At 60.4% G+C, this 16,239-nt stretch overlaps 1 protein-coding gene across 4 annotated transcripts in view; it reads left to right on the top strand.

Annotated features, from left to right (window-relative positions):
* Positions 1-15,466, top strand: part of LOC123360919 (serine/threonine-protein kinase pim-1-like) — a 28,273-nt gene extending 12,807 nt beyond the window's left edge. For 3 of the 4 annotated variants that reach the window (XM_045001284.1, XM_045001283.1, XM_045001282.1), the window contains 6 exons: positions 6,131-6,243; positions 6,647-6,753; positions 6,980-7,030; positions 11,487-11,853; positions 13,863-14,039; positions 15,075-15,466. In XM_045001284.1, coding sequence (XP_044857219.1) covers positions 6,162-6,243; positions 6,647-6,753; positions 6,980-7,030; positions 11,487-11,853; positions 13,863-14,039; positions 15,075-15,232 — 942 coding nt within the window. In that variant the 5' untranslated portion in view covers positions 6,131-6,161 and the 3' untranslated portion in view covers positions 15,233-15,466. The remainder of the gene's footprint in view (positions 1-6,130; positions 6,244-6,646; positions 6,754-6,979; positions 7,031-11,486; positions 11,854-13,862; positions 14,040-15,074) is intronic. The other variant, XM_045001285.1, reaches the window with a different exon arrangement.
* The last annotated feature ends 773 nt before the right edge of the window (positions 15,467-16,239 follow it).

The following is a 16,239-nucleotide window of genomic DNA, read 5'->3' as shown; positions in this document are numbered from 1 at the left end:
TAGGAAATGCATTTGGTGGTTGAAATTCCAGAATGTAGAACAAGCGCATAGCTGGTCTGATTGGACCCCAAGGAGAGAAGACGCTGCCTGACGTGTGTGAGGGGAAGTAAAGGGTTGTGCTGTAAAGGGGAAAATGGTGACAAGTCTTCGCCTTGAAACACCTTTGTCTTTTAGGAGAAGTGCAGGCCACCCAATAACTCTAACAAAGCCCCGCTCGTTAGTAGAGACAGAAAAACGCTGTGGTAAAAAAGAACTGCCGTGCAGGCTGAGTTGTTTATGGGCTAAAGAGTCGCTTTGTCACAGACCCCACGTACGGGCGGCAATGCACAGCTGAAGTGACCCAGGAGCAGGCCAAAAAGCTGCTTGTGACTGAGGAGTTGCAGGCTGCCTTGTGGTTTTCTCTCTGCTCCAGAGGATGACGTACCTTGCATCACGCCGGTACCTGGCACCGCGTACGACCCCCCAGCACACTGTGGGAGCGGAGCCCAGGCTCTAACTGCTGCCATGCCCACTTAGGTGGAGTGTGGGGAGAATTGTGGCTCAGCAAGGGCTGTTTTCATCCATGCTGATACCTGTGCTGATGGCAGTCAGCACAGGGGCATAAGGGAGCGCCTCATGTCTCTGCATGGGCAGGCGGGATATCCACCACTCTGGTCCTGAATCATTATCTGGAAGCCCTGGAGAAATTGGCGGGGGTGGGGGGGTTGCTTTTAAAAATGAATTAAAATGAATGTGGTGTTTGTGAAAAGTGGGGGATTAAAGTCCAGGAGACAAGGATGTTGTAGGCGCTGGCAGTCAAAGCTTTACCCCTGCCTTGCTCCCTGCTGGTAGGCTTAGCCCTGTGGTCTGAAGGGGACCCGCCTTTAGGACGGAAAGTTCGTGCTGCATGTGTGGTAAAGCTACAGAGATTTTGAGTAGGGAACCAGTTGTTAATCACAATAGCAACCTGGGGAATATATAAACCTGATGCAACAAAATTCCTTGGTGTAATTCCTTGTCATGCAGTTTGCTGCCCGAGGGGTTTAGCAGGCAGTACCAGACTTGAGTCTGATCCGAAAAACTCAGCTTCACCTGCTGGCCTAGCTGTTGTCTGGGGAAGTTCCAGACCTCCTCCTCCCAAACTGCAATAAGTGCTCCTAGGCAGTGTCTTGTAAAACTCCCCAGCTGAGAAGCCAGAAACTCTTAGTCATGATACACAAGTCAGCTTTGTTCAATAAGCTGAAGGATGAATCAAGGAACATGGGGATAATTGGTCCCTAGAATATATTGCTTTAGAAGTAGATCTGCAGTATCATAGGCGTGCGCAGCACATTTCATTAGGGTGTGCACTCAGGGAATTGTATTTATTGATTTATTTTAAAGGAGGGAGTTGGGGTACACGCAGGGGGCTCAGGACAGGGAGTTGGGGTACAGGAGGGGTACGGGGCATGGGTAGGGGGCTCAGGACAGGGAGTTGGGGTACAGGAGGGGTATGGGGCACGGGTAGGGGGCTCAGGACAGGGGGTTGGGGTACAGGAGGGGTATGGGGTGCAGGCAGGGGGCTCAGGACATGGAGTTGGGGTTCAGGAGGGGTGTGGGGTGCAGGCAGGTGTCTCAGGGCAGGGACCTGGGGTGCAGGCAGGGGGCTCAGGACAGGGAGTTGGGGTGCATGGGGGTGCAGCAGGGGGCTCAGGACAGGGGATTGGGGTACAGGCAGGTGTCTCAGGGCAGGGACCTCAGGTGCAAGAGGGTGCAGGCAGGCTCCCTGTCTGCCCGCCCTGGCCCCATGCCGCGCTGCCCATCACGTCCCTGCACGGCCCTGGGGAAGTGGGGGGCACAGGGCTCCGCGCGCTTCCCTTCCACACCTTCAGGTACCTCCCCCAAAGCTCCCATTGGCCACGGTTCCCCGTTCCCAGCCAATGGGAGCTGCAGGGGGCACGGAGCCCTCTGCCCCCCCACCCTGGTGCAGCTTGAAAGTGAGAGGTGGTGACCCGAGAGCGGCGTGGGGCCTGGGGCACCACTGGGGGCAAGTCCCCTGGGCCGGATCCGGCCGTAGTTTGCCCACCCATGCGCTAGGGTGTGCTGGGCACATGCCGATGTGTGGCAGGCTGCAGCCCAGGTTGGCTCCTTCCCCGAGTCCTGAGACCCCCACCACTCGTTGAGTCCCTCTGTAACCCACACACCCTCTGGGGCTGGGGGCTGGCCCAGCTAGTGCCACTGAGACCTCAGAGAGAGAGAGACTGAGTCTGCTCGACAGCCGGAGCTCCCAGCCAGCTGCCTTTTAGCTCACGGGGTAGAGGCTCACGCACTGAGCTCCGAGGCCCCAGGTTCGATCCCCCCCTGCCCAACAACCGGGGACTGTTGGTGTTACGCCTCCCTCCCCCGTATCCCTGCCGCTCGCTGAGGCCCCCCTCCCCACTGCCACTCGCTGAGTCCCTCCTCTCCTGCACCCCCTCCCTATGTGCCCTCCAGTGCCGCTCGCCCAGTCCCTCCTCTCCTGCACCCCCCTCCCCGTGTCCCCCCCGCCGCTCGCCCAGTCCCTCCTCTCCTGCACCCCCTCCCCGTGTCCCCCCCGCCGCTCGCCCAGTCCCTCCTCTCCTGCACCGCCTCCCAGTGTCCCCCCCGCCGCTCGCCCAGTCCCTCCTCTCCTGCACCCCCTCCCTGTGTCCCCCCGCCGCTCGCCCAGTCCCTCCTCTCCTGCACCCCCTCCCTGTGTCCCCCCCGCCGCTCGCCCAGTCCCTCCTCTCCTCCACCCCCATCCCTGTGTCCCCCCCGCCGCTCGCCCAGTCCCTCCACTCCTGCACCCCCCCCCCCGTGTCCCCCCGCCGCTCGCCCAGTCCCTCCTCTCCTGCACCCCCTCCCTATGTGCCCTCCAGTGCCGCTCGCCCAGTCCCTCCTCTCCTGCACCCCCCTCCCCGGGTCCCCCCGCCGCTCGCCCAGTCCCTCCTCTCCTGCACCCCCTCCCTATGTGCCCTCCAGTGCCGCTCGCCCAGTCCCTCCTCTCCTGCACCCCCTCCCTGTGTCCCCCCCGCCGCTCGCCCAGTCCCTCCTCTCCTGCACCCCCTCCCAGTGTCCCCCCCCGCCGCTCGCCCAGTCCCTCCTCTCCTGCACCCCCTCCCCGTGTCCCCCCCCCGCTCGCCCAGTCCCTCCTCTCCTGCACCCCCTCCCCGTGTCCCCCCCCCGCCGCTCGCCCAGTCCCTCCTGTCCTGCACCCCCTCCCTGTGTCCCCCCCGCCGCTCGCCCAGTCCCTCCTCTCCTCCACCCCCTCCCCGTGTCCCCCCCGCCGCTCGCCCAGTCCCTCCTCTCCTGCACCCCCTCCCTGTGTCTCCCCCTCGCTCGCCCAGTCCCTCCTCTCCTGCACCCCCTCCCTGTTTCCCCCCGCCGCTCGCCCAGTCCCTCCTCTCCTCCCCCCACATCCGTTTGTCCCCCCGCCGCTCGCCCAGTCCCTCCACTCCTGCACCCCCCTCCCTGTGTCCCCCCCGCCTCGCCCAGTCCCTCCTCTCCTGCACCCCCTCCCCGTGTGCCCCCGCCGCTCGCCCCGTCCCTCCTCTCCTGCACCCCCTCCCTCTCTGCCCTCCAGTGCCGCTCGCCCAGTCCCTCCTCTCCTGCACCCCCCTCCCCGTGTCCCCCCGCCGCTCGCCCAGTCCCTCCTCTCCTGCACCCCCTCCCTATGTGCCCTCCAGTGCCGCTCGCCCAGTCCCTCCTCTCCTGCACCCCCTCCCTGTGTCCCCCCGCCGCTCGCCCAGTCCCTCCTCTCCTGCAGCCCCTCGCTGTGGCCCCCCGCCGCTCGCCCAGTCCCTCCTCTCCTGCACCCCCTCCCCGTGTCCCCCCCGCCGCTCGCCCAGTCCCTCCTCTCCTGCACCCCCTCCCCGTGTCCCCCCCCGCCGCTCGCCCAGTCCCTCCTCTCCTGCACCCCCTCCCTGTGTCCCCCCCTCGCTCGCCCAGTCCCTCCTCTCCTGCACCCCCTCCCTGTGTCCCCCCCGCCGCTCGCCCAGTCCCTCCTCTCCTGCACCCCCTCCCCGTGTCCCCCCCGCCGCTCGCCCAGTCCCTCCTCTCCTGCACCCCCTCCCCGTGTCCCCCCCGCCGCTCGCCCAGTCCCTCCTCTCCTGCACCCCCTCCCCGTGTCCCCCCCGCCGCTCGCCCAGTCCCTCCTCTCCTGCACCCCCCTCCCCGTGTCCCCCCCGCCGCTCGCCCAGTCCCTCCTCTCCTGCACCCCCCTCCCCGTGTCCCCCCGCCGCTCGCCCAGTCCCTCCTCTCCTGCACCCCCTCCCTATGTGCCCTCCAGTGCCGCTCGCCCAGTCCCTCCTCTCCTGCACCCCCTCCCCGTGTCCCCCCCGCCGCTCGCCCAGTCCCTCCTCTCCTGCACCCCCTCCCCGTGTCCCCCCGCCGCTCGCCCAGTCCCTCCTCTCCTGCACCCCCTCCCCGTGTCCCCCCCGCCGCTCGCCCAGTCCCTCCTCTCCTCCACCCCCTCCCCGTGTCCCCCCCGCCGCTCGCCCAGTCCCTCCTCTCCTGCACCCCCCTCCCCGTGTCCCCCCTGCCACTCGCTGAGTCCCTCCTCTCCTGCACCCCCTCCCTGTGTCCCCCCTCCGCTCGCCCAGGGCCTCCCCTGCTTGACCCCCCTCCCTGTGTCCCCCCGCCGCTCGCCCAGTCCCTCCACTCCTGCACCCCCCTCCCCGTGTCCCCCCGCCACTCGCCCAGTCCCTCCTCTCCTGCACCCCCCTCCCCTTGTCCCCCCGCCGCTCGCCCAGTCCCTCCTCTCCTGCACCCCCCTCCCCGTGTCCCCCCTGCCACTCGCTGAGTCCCTCCTCTCCTGCACCCCCTCCCTATGTGCCCTCCAGTGCCGCTCGCCCAGTCCCTCCTCTCCTGCACCCCCCCCCGTGTCCCCCCCGCCGCTCGCCAGTCCCCTCCTCTCCTCCACCCCCTGCCCGTGTCCCCCCACTGCCGCTCGCCCAGTCCCTCCTCTCCTGCACCCCCTCCCCGTGTCCCCCCCCGCTCGCCCAGTCCCTCCACTCCTGCACCCCCCCGCGGTGGCCCCCCGCCGCTCGCCCAGTCCCTCCTCTCCTGCACCCCCTCCCCGTGTCCCCCCGCCGCTCGCCCAGTCCCTCCTCTCCTGCAGCCCCCTCCCCGTGTCCCCCCTGCCGCTCGCCCAGTCCCTCCTCTCCTGCACCCCCTCCCCGTGTCCCCCCCCGCGCGCCCAGTCCCTCCTCTCCAGCCCCCCTCCCGTGTCCCCCCTGCCACTCGCTGAGTCCCTCCTCTCCTGCACCCCCTCCCTATGTGCCCTCCAGTGCCGCTCGCCCAGTCCCTCCTCTCCTGCACCCCCCTCCCCGTGTCCCCCCGCCGCTCGCCCAGTCCCTCCTCTCCTCCACCCCCTGCCCGTGTCCCCCCACTGCCGCTGGCCCAGTCCCGGCTCTCCTGCACCCCCTCCCCGTGTCCCCCCGCCGCTCGCCCAGTCCCTCCTCTCCTGCACCCCCTCCCCGTGTCCCCCCCGCCGCTCGCCCAGTCCCTCCTCTCCTGCACCCCCTCCCCATGTCTGTTCCCTACCCCCACTGCTCACCAGGTCCCTCCTCTCCTCCATCCCGCTCCCTGTGTGACCAAGTGTGATGAAGTGGGACTGTTCTTATGTTTTCTCTGAATACTGTGTGGGTGCCTCAGTTTCCCCTTTGTCTGTCTTAAGTGTCTAGGTGGAGGGATCAGGGTGTGTGATTGTTGCAGAGCCCTAGGGGACCAGTTTGATTCTGTTGCCCAGAGAATGGCTGACACCCTGTCTCCTGGCAACTAATGGCCTGGGCTCCTTCCCTGCAAGGTGCCACCTGAAGGTGTTGGAGAACAAAGGGATCGGGGACTCCTGGCCGGGGAAAGACACAAGCTGGAGAGTCTGGCTGGGGAAATGGACGGAGACCCAGCCCAGGCAGGGCACTGGGCTCCCTGCCCCCCAAGTTGGACCTGGCTGAGGGGTCCTGTTTCCTGTACCTACAAGCTCTGTTTTAGACCATGTTTCTGTCATCTAATAAACCTGTTCTACTGGCTGGCTGAGAGTCTCAGAGAATCGCAGGAAGGGAGGTGCAGGGCCGTGACTCCCCCACAGTCCGTGACACCAAGTCACCTGGTACTGGACGCCATGATAGAATTACCAGCGTTTCTCTATTGAAAGGAAAGTCCTGGAGTAAGGGGACAGGGTGGGGATGCTGCTCTCCAAGATCAACTCGCTGACCAACCTGTGCTCCGGGTCCGGTGGGGAGCTGCACCCGGCCAAGCTACAGCCAGGTGAGGCTCAGCTGGGTTCAGTTCGGTTTGGATGGACTGCAGGGGGGGGCCTCTGCTGTGGGGGGCCCTGGAGCGGCTGGGATCAGTTTGGAAGGCGCCCTGTCCTGCTAGGCATTGGAGAGGCTCATAGAGGAGTCTGATCTAGTTTGGGTTGCAAGGAAGTCTGATCCGGTTTGGGGGAGGGATGTGGGTCTGGTCTGGTTTTGGGGGGTGGGGGTCGTTCTGAGGAAGGATGGGGGTCTGCTCTGATTTGGCTTGGGGAGGGATGTGGTCTGGTCCAGTTTCGGGGTGTGGAGGGTCATTCTGAGGAGGGATGAGGGTCTGGCCTGGTTTGGAGGGTTGGCCCGGCCTTTTGAGGACACAGCTGGGTCTGATCCTGGTGTCTGTGACTCTTTGCCTGCAGGGAAGGACAAGGAGCCGCTGGAGAAGCTGTACCAGGTGGGCCCGCTGCTGGGCAGTGGTGGCTTTGGTTCTGTCTACTCGGGCACCCGCCTGTTGGACAGCGCCCCGGTGAGTAGACCCTGGACAGGGACCCCCCCACCCCACCCCTGCAGCCCACTCTATAGAGCTCCACCTTTGGTGAGAGACCCGTCCCTTACCCCGTTACATCTCCTTTGCTTTGCCCTGGCATAGCCACCATCTTGCCTCCCCTTCACTGGTCCCTTGTTTGCCTCCCCTCTTTTTGGGGTTGCCTGACCCGATCCTGATTGTCTGAACGGTTCTGGTTGTGTCCTAGGTAGCCATCAAGCACGTGTACCGGGACCGGGTTTCTAACTGGGAAGAGCTGGTAAGTGTCTTGGGCAGGGATATCTGCTGTGGCTCTGCATTGCATGGTCTTGGCTCTGTAGTGAAGGTGTCGTAGGTAGCACGGAGTCCCCGGGCGATGCTCTGGGACTGCTCCCCACAAAGCCAGTCAGGACTTTGGGGAGCCTCCTCTTCCTTGGAGCAGACTGTCTTTAGGGCAGGAAGCTCACACGTAGCATTCAGCATGTGCCCGTCCGTGTGCTTCCCACAGCGAGTCCACCCAATCGGGGTCCTGGGGAAGCCAGAGGCTCCTGCACCCCCACCTTGCAGTCAGACGTGACTCTCAGCCAGCCAGTAACACAGAGGTTTATTTAGATGAGAGGAACACAGTCCAAAACAGGTCTTGCCAGTACAGACAACAGGACCCCCCTTAGTTAGGTCCATCTGGGGCCCCAGGGAGGCCACAGCCCCGCTGGGAGGCCCGAGCCTCCTTGGGGCTCCCCTCCATCTTCCAGCCAGCTTCCAAAAACTGCCAAACCCCCTCCAGTCCCTCCTCTCTGGGCTGTGTCTCCTTCCCGGGCCAGGAGGTCCCCTGATCTCGCTGTCTCCAACACCTTTAGCATCCCCTTGCAGGGGGGAAGGGCCTGGCCATTAGTTGCCAGGAGACAGAGGGTCGGCCAGAGCTGAGGCCCCCCCCAGTATTCAGAGGGAACATTAAAACCAGTTCCACTTCATCACCAGTCCCTCTCCCCCCTTCGAGACCGAACTGAGCGGGGTCACTTCAGCCAGTGACCTGGGGAAGTTCGAACCTACCCACGTTCCCAGGGATGCCCCAGCATCCCCCCCTTTGTGGGGGAAGAGTTGGACCAGGCCCTTCCAGTTTCCTGCCCCCCTTTAGGTCGTGGGTGCTCGATGGCACCCGTAGGCTGCAGCTGGGAAGGCTTAGGCAGCTCATGTCCTTTCCCCACCCCAATACCCCTGGGGTTCAAGCTGGGCTGGGGTCTTCTCCCCGCGTTCCAGTCTGGGGGGCTGTGATTCGGGCTCTCTTGGTTCAGACACCCCCCCTTTTGACCCTGGCCCCCCTCTGGAAAGGCTCCTCTGTGCTGGGCCAGGGTCCTACAGCCATTTTCCCCGTGTCCCGGCCTCCCTCCCCCTCTGGCAGGGGTCACAGGAGCGGCAGTGCTGCTGGACATGGGAAAGACCAGAGGCCAGTAAAAGTTCTGTAGCAGCCTCTGCTGGGTACGCCAGGTTCCCTGGTGCCCTGAGGGGGATGTCATGGGCCAGGTACAGCAGCTGGTGGCGATACTTCCGGGGTACCACCAGCTGCCTCCTGATCCCCCCGACTCCATTTTCCCTGGGGGAGCCCATTCTCGGTACAGGAACCCCTTCTCCCACAGGAACCTTTTCCGGCCACCTCCCCCCATGGTCTGTACCACACTGAGGTCAGCCAGGTCCCTTATCTTCCACAAGGAGGGGTCTTCCCGCACCTCGGCCTGGAACTCAGCAGCTGGGGCAGCGATGGGGACCTGCTCTCTCTCACCGGCTGGGTCTGAAGTTGCAGCCTCCTTGAGCTGTGTCTCTGGGCATTCCCTTCCCACCAGGGCAGGGTTCTGCTCCTCGGGCAAGGTACCCTTCCCGAGGTCAGGGCGCAGTGTCCGTGCAGGCTTGGGCTACGGGTCACGACTAGGGCACCCTGGGGGTTGCTTGGCCAGTTCTCCATGTCCCCCCCCATTAACACCTCAGTGGGTAAATGAGGGTGCACCCCCACTTTCTTGGGGCCCTTCTTGTCCCCCCATTTCAAATGTACTCTTGCCACGGGAACCTTGAATGGGGTCCCACCCACCCCCATCAGGGTCAGATAGGTGTTGGACATCACCTCATCTGGAGCTATCACCTCAGGCCGGGCCAGCGTTACCTCAGCGCCCGTGTCCCAGTATTCATAGACTTTCCTCCCATCCACCTCCAGAGGAACAAGTCACTCGCTTCGCAGGGACAGCCCTGCGCCCACCCTGTAAACGGAAAACCTGATGTCTGGAGCATCCAGCTCTGCGGAGGAGGTGGCCTGGGCCCTCCTCCCTCCTGAACAGTTGATAAGCTGCCAGCCCCCCTTTCCTGGGAAGCCTGCCCCTCATCCAGCTGGGCCGCTACCCAGTTAACCCTCTGTGGGTCCAGTCTGCTTGGTCTGTACCTGAGCCTGGGGCACTGGGTCTGTATGTGGCCTCTTTGGCCAAAGTGATAGCAGCCCATATCCCATTGGTCCCCCCGAGCTGGTCGGTTGGCTCTGAAGCCGGATGTCCCCCTTGGGAGGGGGTTCTCCACGTTTTCCTTATGAGAGGTCCCAGGATCGCTCTCTTTCTGCATCATGGCAGGCATGTTTCTTTGGGACTCCTTCCTGCCACCCCCCGACCGGCTCTGCACAAACTCATCGGCCAGCCGCCCTGCATGTCATGGGTTCTCTGGCTTTTGGTCCCTCAATCACAGCCTCAGGTCGGATGGGCACCGCTCATACAGTTGCTCCAGTACCAGCAGTTTAACCAGGTCCCCCTTCGTCTGGGCCCCATCGGCCCACTTGCTGGCGTACCCCTCCATGCGGACGGCTAGTTGCAGATAGGAGACCTCAGGGGTTTTATACTGACCCCGGAACCTTTCCTAGTACATCTCAGGGGTCAGCCCAAACTCGCGCAGCAGGGCCTGCTTGAACAGTTCGTAGGCCCCTTTCTCCGCCCCTTCCAGTTGGCGGTACAATGCCACGGCCTTGGGGTCCAGTAAGGGGGTGAGAACCCGGAGCCTGTCCGCAGGATCTACCTGGTGCAGCTTGCAGGCCGTCTCAAAGGCACCCAGGAAGTCATCCATGTCCTCCCCCTCCTTACGCAGGGCCAGGATGCACTTATCAAAGCTCCGTGCAGTCCTGGGTCCCCCCTCACTCCCCGCAGCCGGGGGCCTGCTGCTCCTCAGCCTCACCAGTTCCAGCTCATGCTGACGCTGTCGTTCTTCATGTTCCCTCTGTCTCTCTTTCTCCTCCAGCTCCCGTTGTCTTTGTCTCTCCTCATGCTGCCTCTGTTTCTCACGATCCTGCGTCTCTCTCATTTTTAGCTCTCTCTCCCACTTCAGCCGCTTCCACTCCACGGATGCCGAGCATTGCCGGGAGGATCCCCTGCTGGTCGGGGGGGTCATGGTGCCCTCAGTATTCGCTGGGCTCCTCTTCACCCTCCCCCTAGGCATAGGGAGAAGGGGTCTCGGGAAGCCCTCAGCGGCCGGCTGACCACTCCCAGCGGGGACAGACACTGGTGCCTGTGCTGCATCTGCCAGGCTGCTTCCCTCAGAGACAGGGATCAGTTCATTCAAGCGATCTCCCTCCTCCAGCTGGGCAATCAGCTGGTCTTTGGTGAGCTTCCCACTGCGCAGCCCCCTCTGCTTGCACAGCTCCACCAGGTCACCCTTAAGGCACTTGGCATACATCTTCCTCCTGGCCACTCACAGGCCTGGGTGCTCGCTGCTCCCCACGGTACCCAGGGAGTCCCCTAGTGCACCAGCCCTTCTTGAGGTTACCACCTGTCTGCCAGGGTTGAGCCGCAGACTCCTCTGCCCCTGGGACCGCTCGCTGTGATCCCCCGGGGGACCTTGTTACTGCGAGAGCCTTCTTTCTGGTCACACACTCCCAAGGGTTAATCGCCCCTGAAACCATCTCTCTCTGAATCTTTGGCATGCCTGGTCCCCGTCAATCCCCCTTCGTTTTACTGCTCCCCAGTCACTTACTGCAAGAAGCACTGTCCACGGGGTGCAGTAGATCCCACCGCTAACACCAGTTGTCACAGAGTCCCCGGGCGATGCTCTGGAACTGCTCCCCACCAAGCCAGTCAGGACTTTGGGGAGCCTTCACTCCCTTGGAGCAGACTGTCTTTAGGGCAGGAAGCTCACACGTAGCATTCAGCATGTGCCCGTCTGTGTGCTTCCCACAGTGAGTCCACCCAGTTGGGGTGCTGGGGAAGCCAGAGGGTCCTGCACCCCCACCTTGCAGTCAGACGTGACTCTCAGCCAGCCGGTAAAACAGAGGTTTATTTAGATGACAGAAACACAGTCCAAAACAGGTCTTGCCAGTACAGACCACAAGACCCCCCCTTAGTTAGGTCCATCTGGGGCCCCAGGGAGGCCACAGCCCCGCTGGGAGGCCTGAGCCTCCTCGGGGTTCCCCTCCATTTTCCAGTCAGCTTCCAAAAACTCTCAAACCCCCTCCAGCCCCTCCTGTCTGGGCTGTCTCTCTTTCCCAGGCCAGGAGGTCACCTGATCTCTCTGTCTCCAACACCTTTAGCATCCCCTTGCAGGGGGGAAGTGCCCGGCCATTAGTTGCCAGGTGACAGAGGGTCGGCCAGAGCTGAGCCCCCCGCCCCCCAGTATTCAGAGGGAACATTATAACCAGTCCCACCTCGTCACAGTAGCTCTTGACTTCGTGGGTCGATTTGCCTGCCTCTGATGGAGCTCTCCTTTCTCTCTCTGTGAAGCCTTGTGGGAGCAGAGTGCCCATGGAGATCCTGCTCCTGAAGAAAGTGGGCTCAGGCTTCCGGGGGGTCATTCAGCTCTTGGACTGGTTTGAGAGACCGGACAGCTTCGTCTTGGTTTTGGAGCGACCGGATCCTGTGCAGGACCTGTATGACTTCATCACGGAGCGGGGTGCTCTCCCCGAGGAGCAGGCCCGCAGCTTTTTCCGCCAGGTTCTGGAGGCAGTTCAGCACTGTCATAGCTGTGGGGTATTGCACCGGGATATCAAGGATGAGAACATCCTGGTTGATCTGAACAGCGGGGAACTGAAACTCATAGATTTTGGGTCTGGGGCATTACTCAAGGACACAGCTTACACTGATTTTGATGGTGAGTGTCTGTTTCCATCCTCTTCTATTTTATCTGCATAGGGAGGGAATCCAGGGAAATTCCTCTTTGAAATGAGTTGTTCCCTGCCTGTAAATGTTCAGTAACTTCCCAGCCAGGGAATGGTTTGTTCCCTCTTTCCCCTGCCATTCTCCTTTGCTAAATATATTGTTGTGTGATGTGCAGCTTTGATACCTTTGGGGTTTTCCTCCCTGCCTTGTATCCAAAAAGCATTTCACAAATGTGTTTGCCCTTTTGTTGGGTGTTAACCGGTGGTAGCTGCCCACGTCATGCAGGGGCTGGGAGGGGGGCACATGGCAGAAACCGGGTGTGAACTCACAAGCATCAATCTCTGGAGTCCCTGTGAGCAATAAGAGGAGAAAGTTGGGCTCTGGTTCCAGTGATTTGGTTTTCTCTAGGTCCATGACAGCTGTAGCATTTCAGCAGGGGTCTGGCTGGTATTCCACCCTCCAGGGGTGGTGCAAACAGGATCTGCCTCACCTCCTAGATGGGGAAAGATTGAGTGAAACCTCTCTGCAGCCATGGCTGCTCAGGTGCTGGATCCTAACCTAATCTACCAGCTAGAATGCAGGGGAGGGGAAGTCCCCCCCCCGCCCAAGGATAAAGAAGAGGGCTCTTGTGCAGTTTCTTTCTGTGGGGACGGATGGACATCAGTGTGGGGAGGGGATCAAGAGGAGAAGCTGCTGTCTCCGCCATCTCGCTAAATTATTCATTTCATTGGAAAGTTATGTTTTGTCACGGGATGAATGTTGTGAAATAGGATCGGTGGGAGATCTGCTTACAGCTGGCTCCCTTTCCTCTGCTCCCCAAAGGCACCTGAGTCTGATCTTGGGGGGGGGGGGGCTCCAGACCCAGGGAGGACTGTCTGACCTTGGAGCAGGGGTGCAGGGATCTGCGTGGGGGACAAATAAGCAGAGCAGCAGGCATTCTTTCTGACCCACTAGAAAGGCATATTCAGGATAGGACCGTTGACTTTCAAAAAACCAGATCAGTTTGTTGTGGAGCGTTTGTTTTGCTTCTGCCCTGCCGGATGGGTGCTGCATTTTTTGTTTTTAATGTAAGGGTTGATGACAAGGGATGGGTTTGCCCCTCTCAACCACCCATCTCCTGCAGAATTTCCCAAGCTAGTGGCGCCCCCTGGTGGGACATCAGGTTTCTTTTTACAACCCAAAGTTTGTAAACAACAGTCACGTGGCCAGAAACCAGACTAGGAGCTCTGACCTCAGTCTCCTCTTCCTGCCAGAAGGGAAGAGATCAGATACAACAAAGGCAAAGGGCGTAAGCCTCTCCAGAGGCCAAAACCAGGCTTCCAAGCATAATTATCACATGCACAACGGTACAAACTAAAACCACTCCCCTGACGTTGTACAACAAACCTTTGTTCCCAGCTCTGGAGTAGCCAGGCTTTATCCCTGGCTGACTCAACAGTAGTCAGTGCCAGAAAAGGAATAAACTCTTCAAGGTATCTGCCCTTCTTTGGGTTAAGCAAGGAAACCCTTTATGTAGAAAGGACTGTAAGGTTGTCTGTGGTCCTTGTTGTGCAGTAGACAAGGCCCCAGCACCTCCCCAAATGCTCTGGCTGCACTGGGTCACCATGGACTGAAGTATCTGCAAGCTGCCTCTCTCTTTACCTCACTGAGAAATGGTTACATTGACAGAGATGAAGGCAGGATAATGGTGGCCTTAAGAAACCTGTTACTTATTGTGGCTTATATTGCAGCTGGAAAACATGGTTGTTTGCACTCCATTTGGTTCTGCTTCGTTTGTAGTCTATGCCCTAGCACAGCTGCTAGGGGTTTAAATCCCAATCAAACTGGGCTGAGAGTTAAACAATATTAAGATATTGCAACCTAAATTGGGGGCTGAAGTACCAGACTTGGTCTCTTGGTCACCCTGATAACACCTGAACAAATCATTAATAACTGGTTGCTCTGCTTAGGGGAAGAGATGAACTATTTCTGCTAACCGTGCTCCTCTGATCTCCTCTACAGGGACCAGAGTGTACAGCCCCCCAGAATGGATCCTCAATCACCAATATCATGCCAGGTCAGCCACAGTCTGGTCTCTGGGGGTCCTGCTATATGACATGGTCTGCGGGATTCTCCCCTTTGAACATGATGAGGAGATTATTAAGGGCCAGGTCTGCTTTCGGCAGAGCGTCTCTCCAGGTGAGCACACGCCTTTGTAGTGTTAGAGTTGGGCGAACAGCTGCTTAGCCTGAATGCCACACTGACAGAGCGATAATATGACAACATAGAGGTGCATTTACCATCACTTCATGCAACCAATGAGACATGCAAGGCATAGTCTGTGATCTAGTGGTCCCTTCATGTCTTAAACTCAATGAGATGTTTCATGCTATTGAATCCTGGGGAAATGCTGGGGACCCCGCTGTCTTCCCTGCCTCAGACAGCTGCTTCAGAGCTCACTGTTGTCGTTCACTTCAGCACTTGACTCTCCTGCCACTCGCCGGGGTCTTTAGTGTGGCTACTGCCGCTGGCTGATGAAGCAGTCTGACAGAAAGTGGAAATGATAAAAGAGCTAGAACCGAGTAGCTCTCCGGTTTCATCATCTCACTGGGGAAGGGAAAGTTGATTTTTGCTATTAGCCTGCATATGAATGGCGGGGGACGATGGCCTGCTCATGGACTTCCACTGCTAATTTGCTCCCTTGTGTATTTTTGGAGTCTCCATCCAAAGATGGGACCTGGTTCACCTACGTACTAGGGTGGGGGAAGTAACTAAGAAACCACATCTAGGGCAGGTCTACACTCTGGCCGGAATCGATGCTGTGAGATCGAGCTGGGGGGGGTCGATTTATTGTGTGTAGTCTAGACGTGATAAATCGACCCCTGAGCGCTCTCCCGTCGACTCCTGTACTCCAGCGCCACGAGAGGCGCAGGCGGAGTCGATGGGGGGATGGCAGCTGTCGACTCGCCGTCATGAAGACGCCGCGGTGAGTCAATCTAAGTACGTCGACTTCAGCTACGCTATTCTCGTAGCCGCAGTTGCGTATCCTAGATCAATTCCCCCGCCTCCCCTAGTGGAGACCAGGGCCTAGCCACAGCCATGGTCATCTGTCCTGTGAAGCAAGAAAGGCAGATCCCAAAGCAGACTTGCAGGTGGTAAAAGAGGGAGGCTTGTAGGCTTCCCAGACATTACTCAGCAGCACATTCTCACTGACTGCTTGTTTTCTCTCCCCAGAGTGCCAGCACCTCATTGAATGGTGTCTGGACTTGAGGCCCTCCGACAGGCCATCCTTGGAAGACCTCCTAAATCATTCATGGATGCAAGACGTTCCTTTGCCACAGAAAACAGCAGAGATGCACCAGCACAATCTAATTCAGGAGTCTGGCGAATAGCAGTTCCTCTCATCCACGGGGTGTAAAAGAGAAAACTCTTGCCAGTGGCTGCCTGCCTGTTACATGGGAACATTCATATCTCATTCCAGAGGCCAGCTAACTGGCGAATCTTCTGAGAGGCTGGAGGTTAGGCCCTGCCTTACCTGATGTCTTGCCCAGGGGGGCTCCAGGCCCCAGCACGCCAAGCACGTACTTGGGGCAGCAAGCCGCAGGGGGCGCTCTGCCGGCGCTGCCAGGGGGACAGGCAGGCTGCCTTCGGCGGCTTGCCTGCGGAGGGTCCGCTGGTCCCGCGACTTTGGAGGACGTCCCGCAGGCGTGCCTGTGGAGGGTCCGCTGGTCCCGCGGCTTTGGAGGACGTCCCGCAGGCGCACCTGCGGAGGGTCCGTTGGTCCCGTGGCTTTGGAGGATGTCCCGCAGGCGCGCCTGCGGACGGTCCGCTGGTCCCGCGGCTTTGGAGGACGTCCCGCAGGCACGCCTGCGGAGGGTCCGCTGGTCCCGCGGCTTTGGAGGACGTCCCACAGGCGCGCCTGCGAAGGGTCCGCTGATCCTGCGGCTTTGGAGGACCTCCCGCAGGTGCGCCTGCGGAGGGTCTGCTGGTCCCGCGGCTTTGGAGGACGTCCCGCAGGCACGCCTGCGGAGGGTCCGCTGGTCCGGCGGCCTGCAGGAGGTCCACCGAAGCTGCGGGACCAGCGGACCCTCCACAGGCAAACCGCCAGAGGCAACCTGCCTGCCATGCTTGGAGCAGCAAAATCCGTAGAGCCACCCCTGGTCTTGCCAGTAGCCTTTTTGTTTTGTGAATAGTTAATATTGTAAAGGGGAATTCAGAAATCCTGTTGGTTTTTTTATACATGCAGTTTTAAATAAAAATGAATCACTTGACTTAACCTGAGACCTGGTCTCTTTCGGGTGGAGTAAAAGTGCCAGTTTGACAGCGCAGAGAAGTGGTAAACATCAGTGCTACATTGAGGCTGCAGTATGTTACCCATCACGTGGCACGTTGGATGCTG

This window comes from Mauremys mutica, unplaced genomic scaffold, assembly GCF_020497125.1.
Source record: "Mauremys mutica isolate MM-2020 ecotype Southern unplaced genomic scaffold, ASM2049712v1 Super-Scaffold_100331, whole genome shotgun sequence".
Classification (NCBI taxonomy): Eukaryota; Metazoa; Chordata; order Testudines; family Geoemydidae; genus Mauremys; species Mauremys mutica.
Note: the sequence above shows the minus strand (reverse complement) of the source record. Positions and strands in the feature narration are given on the sequence as shown.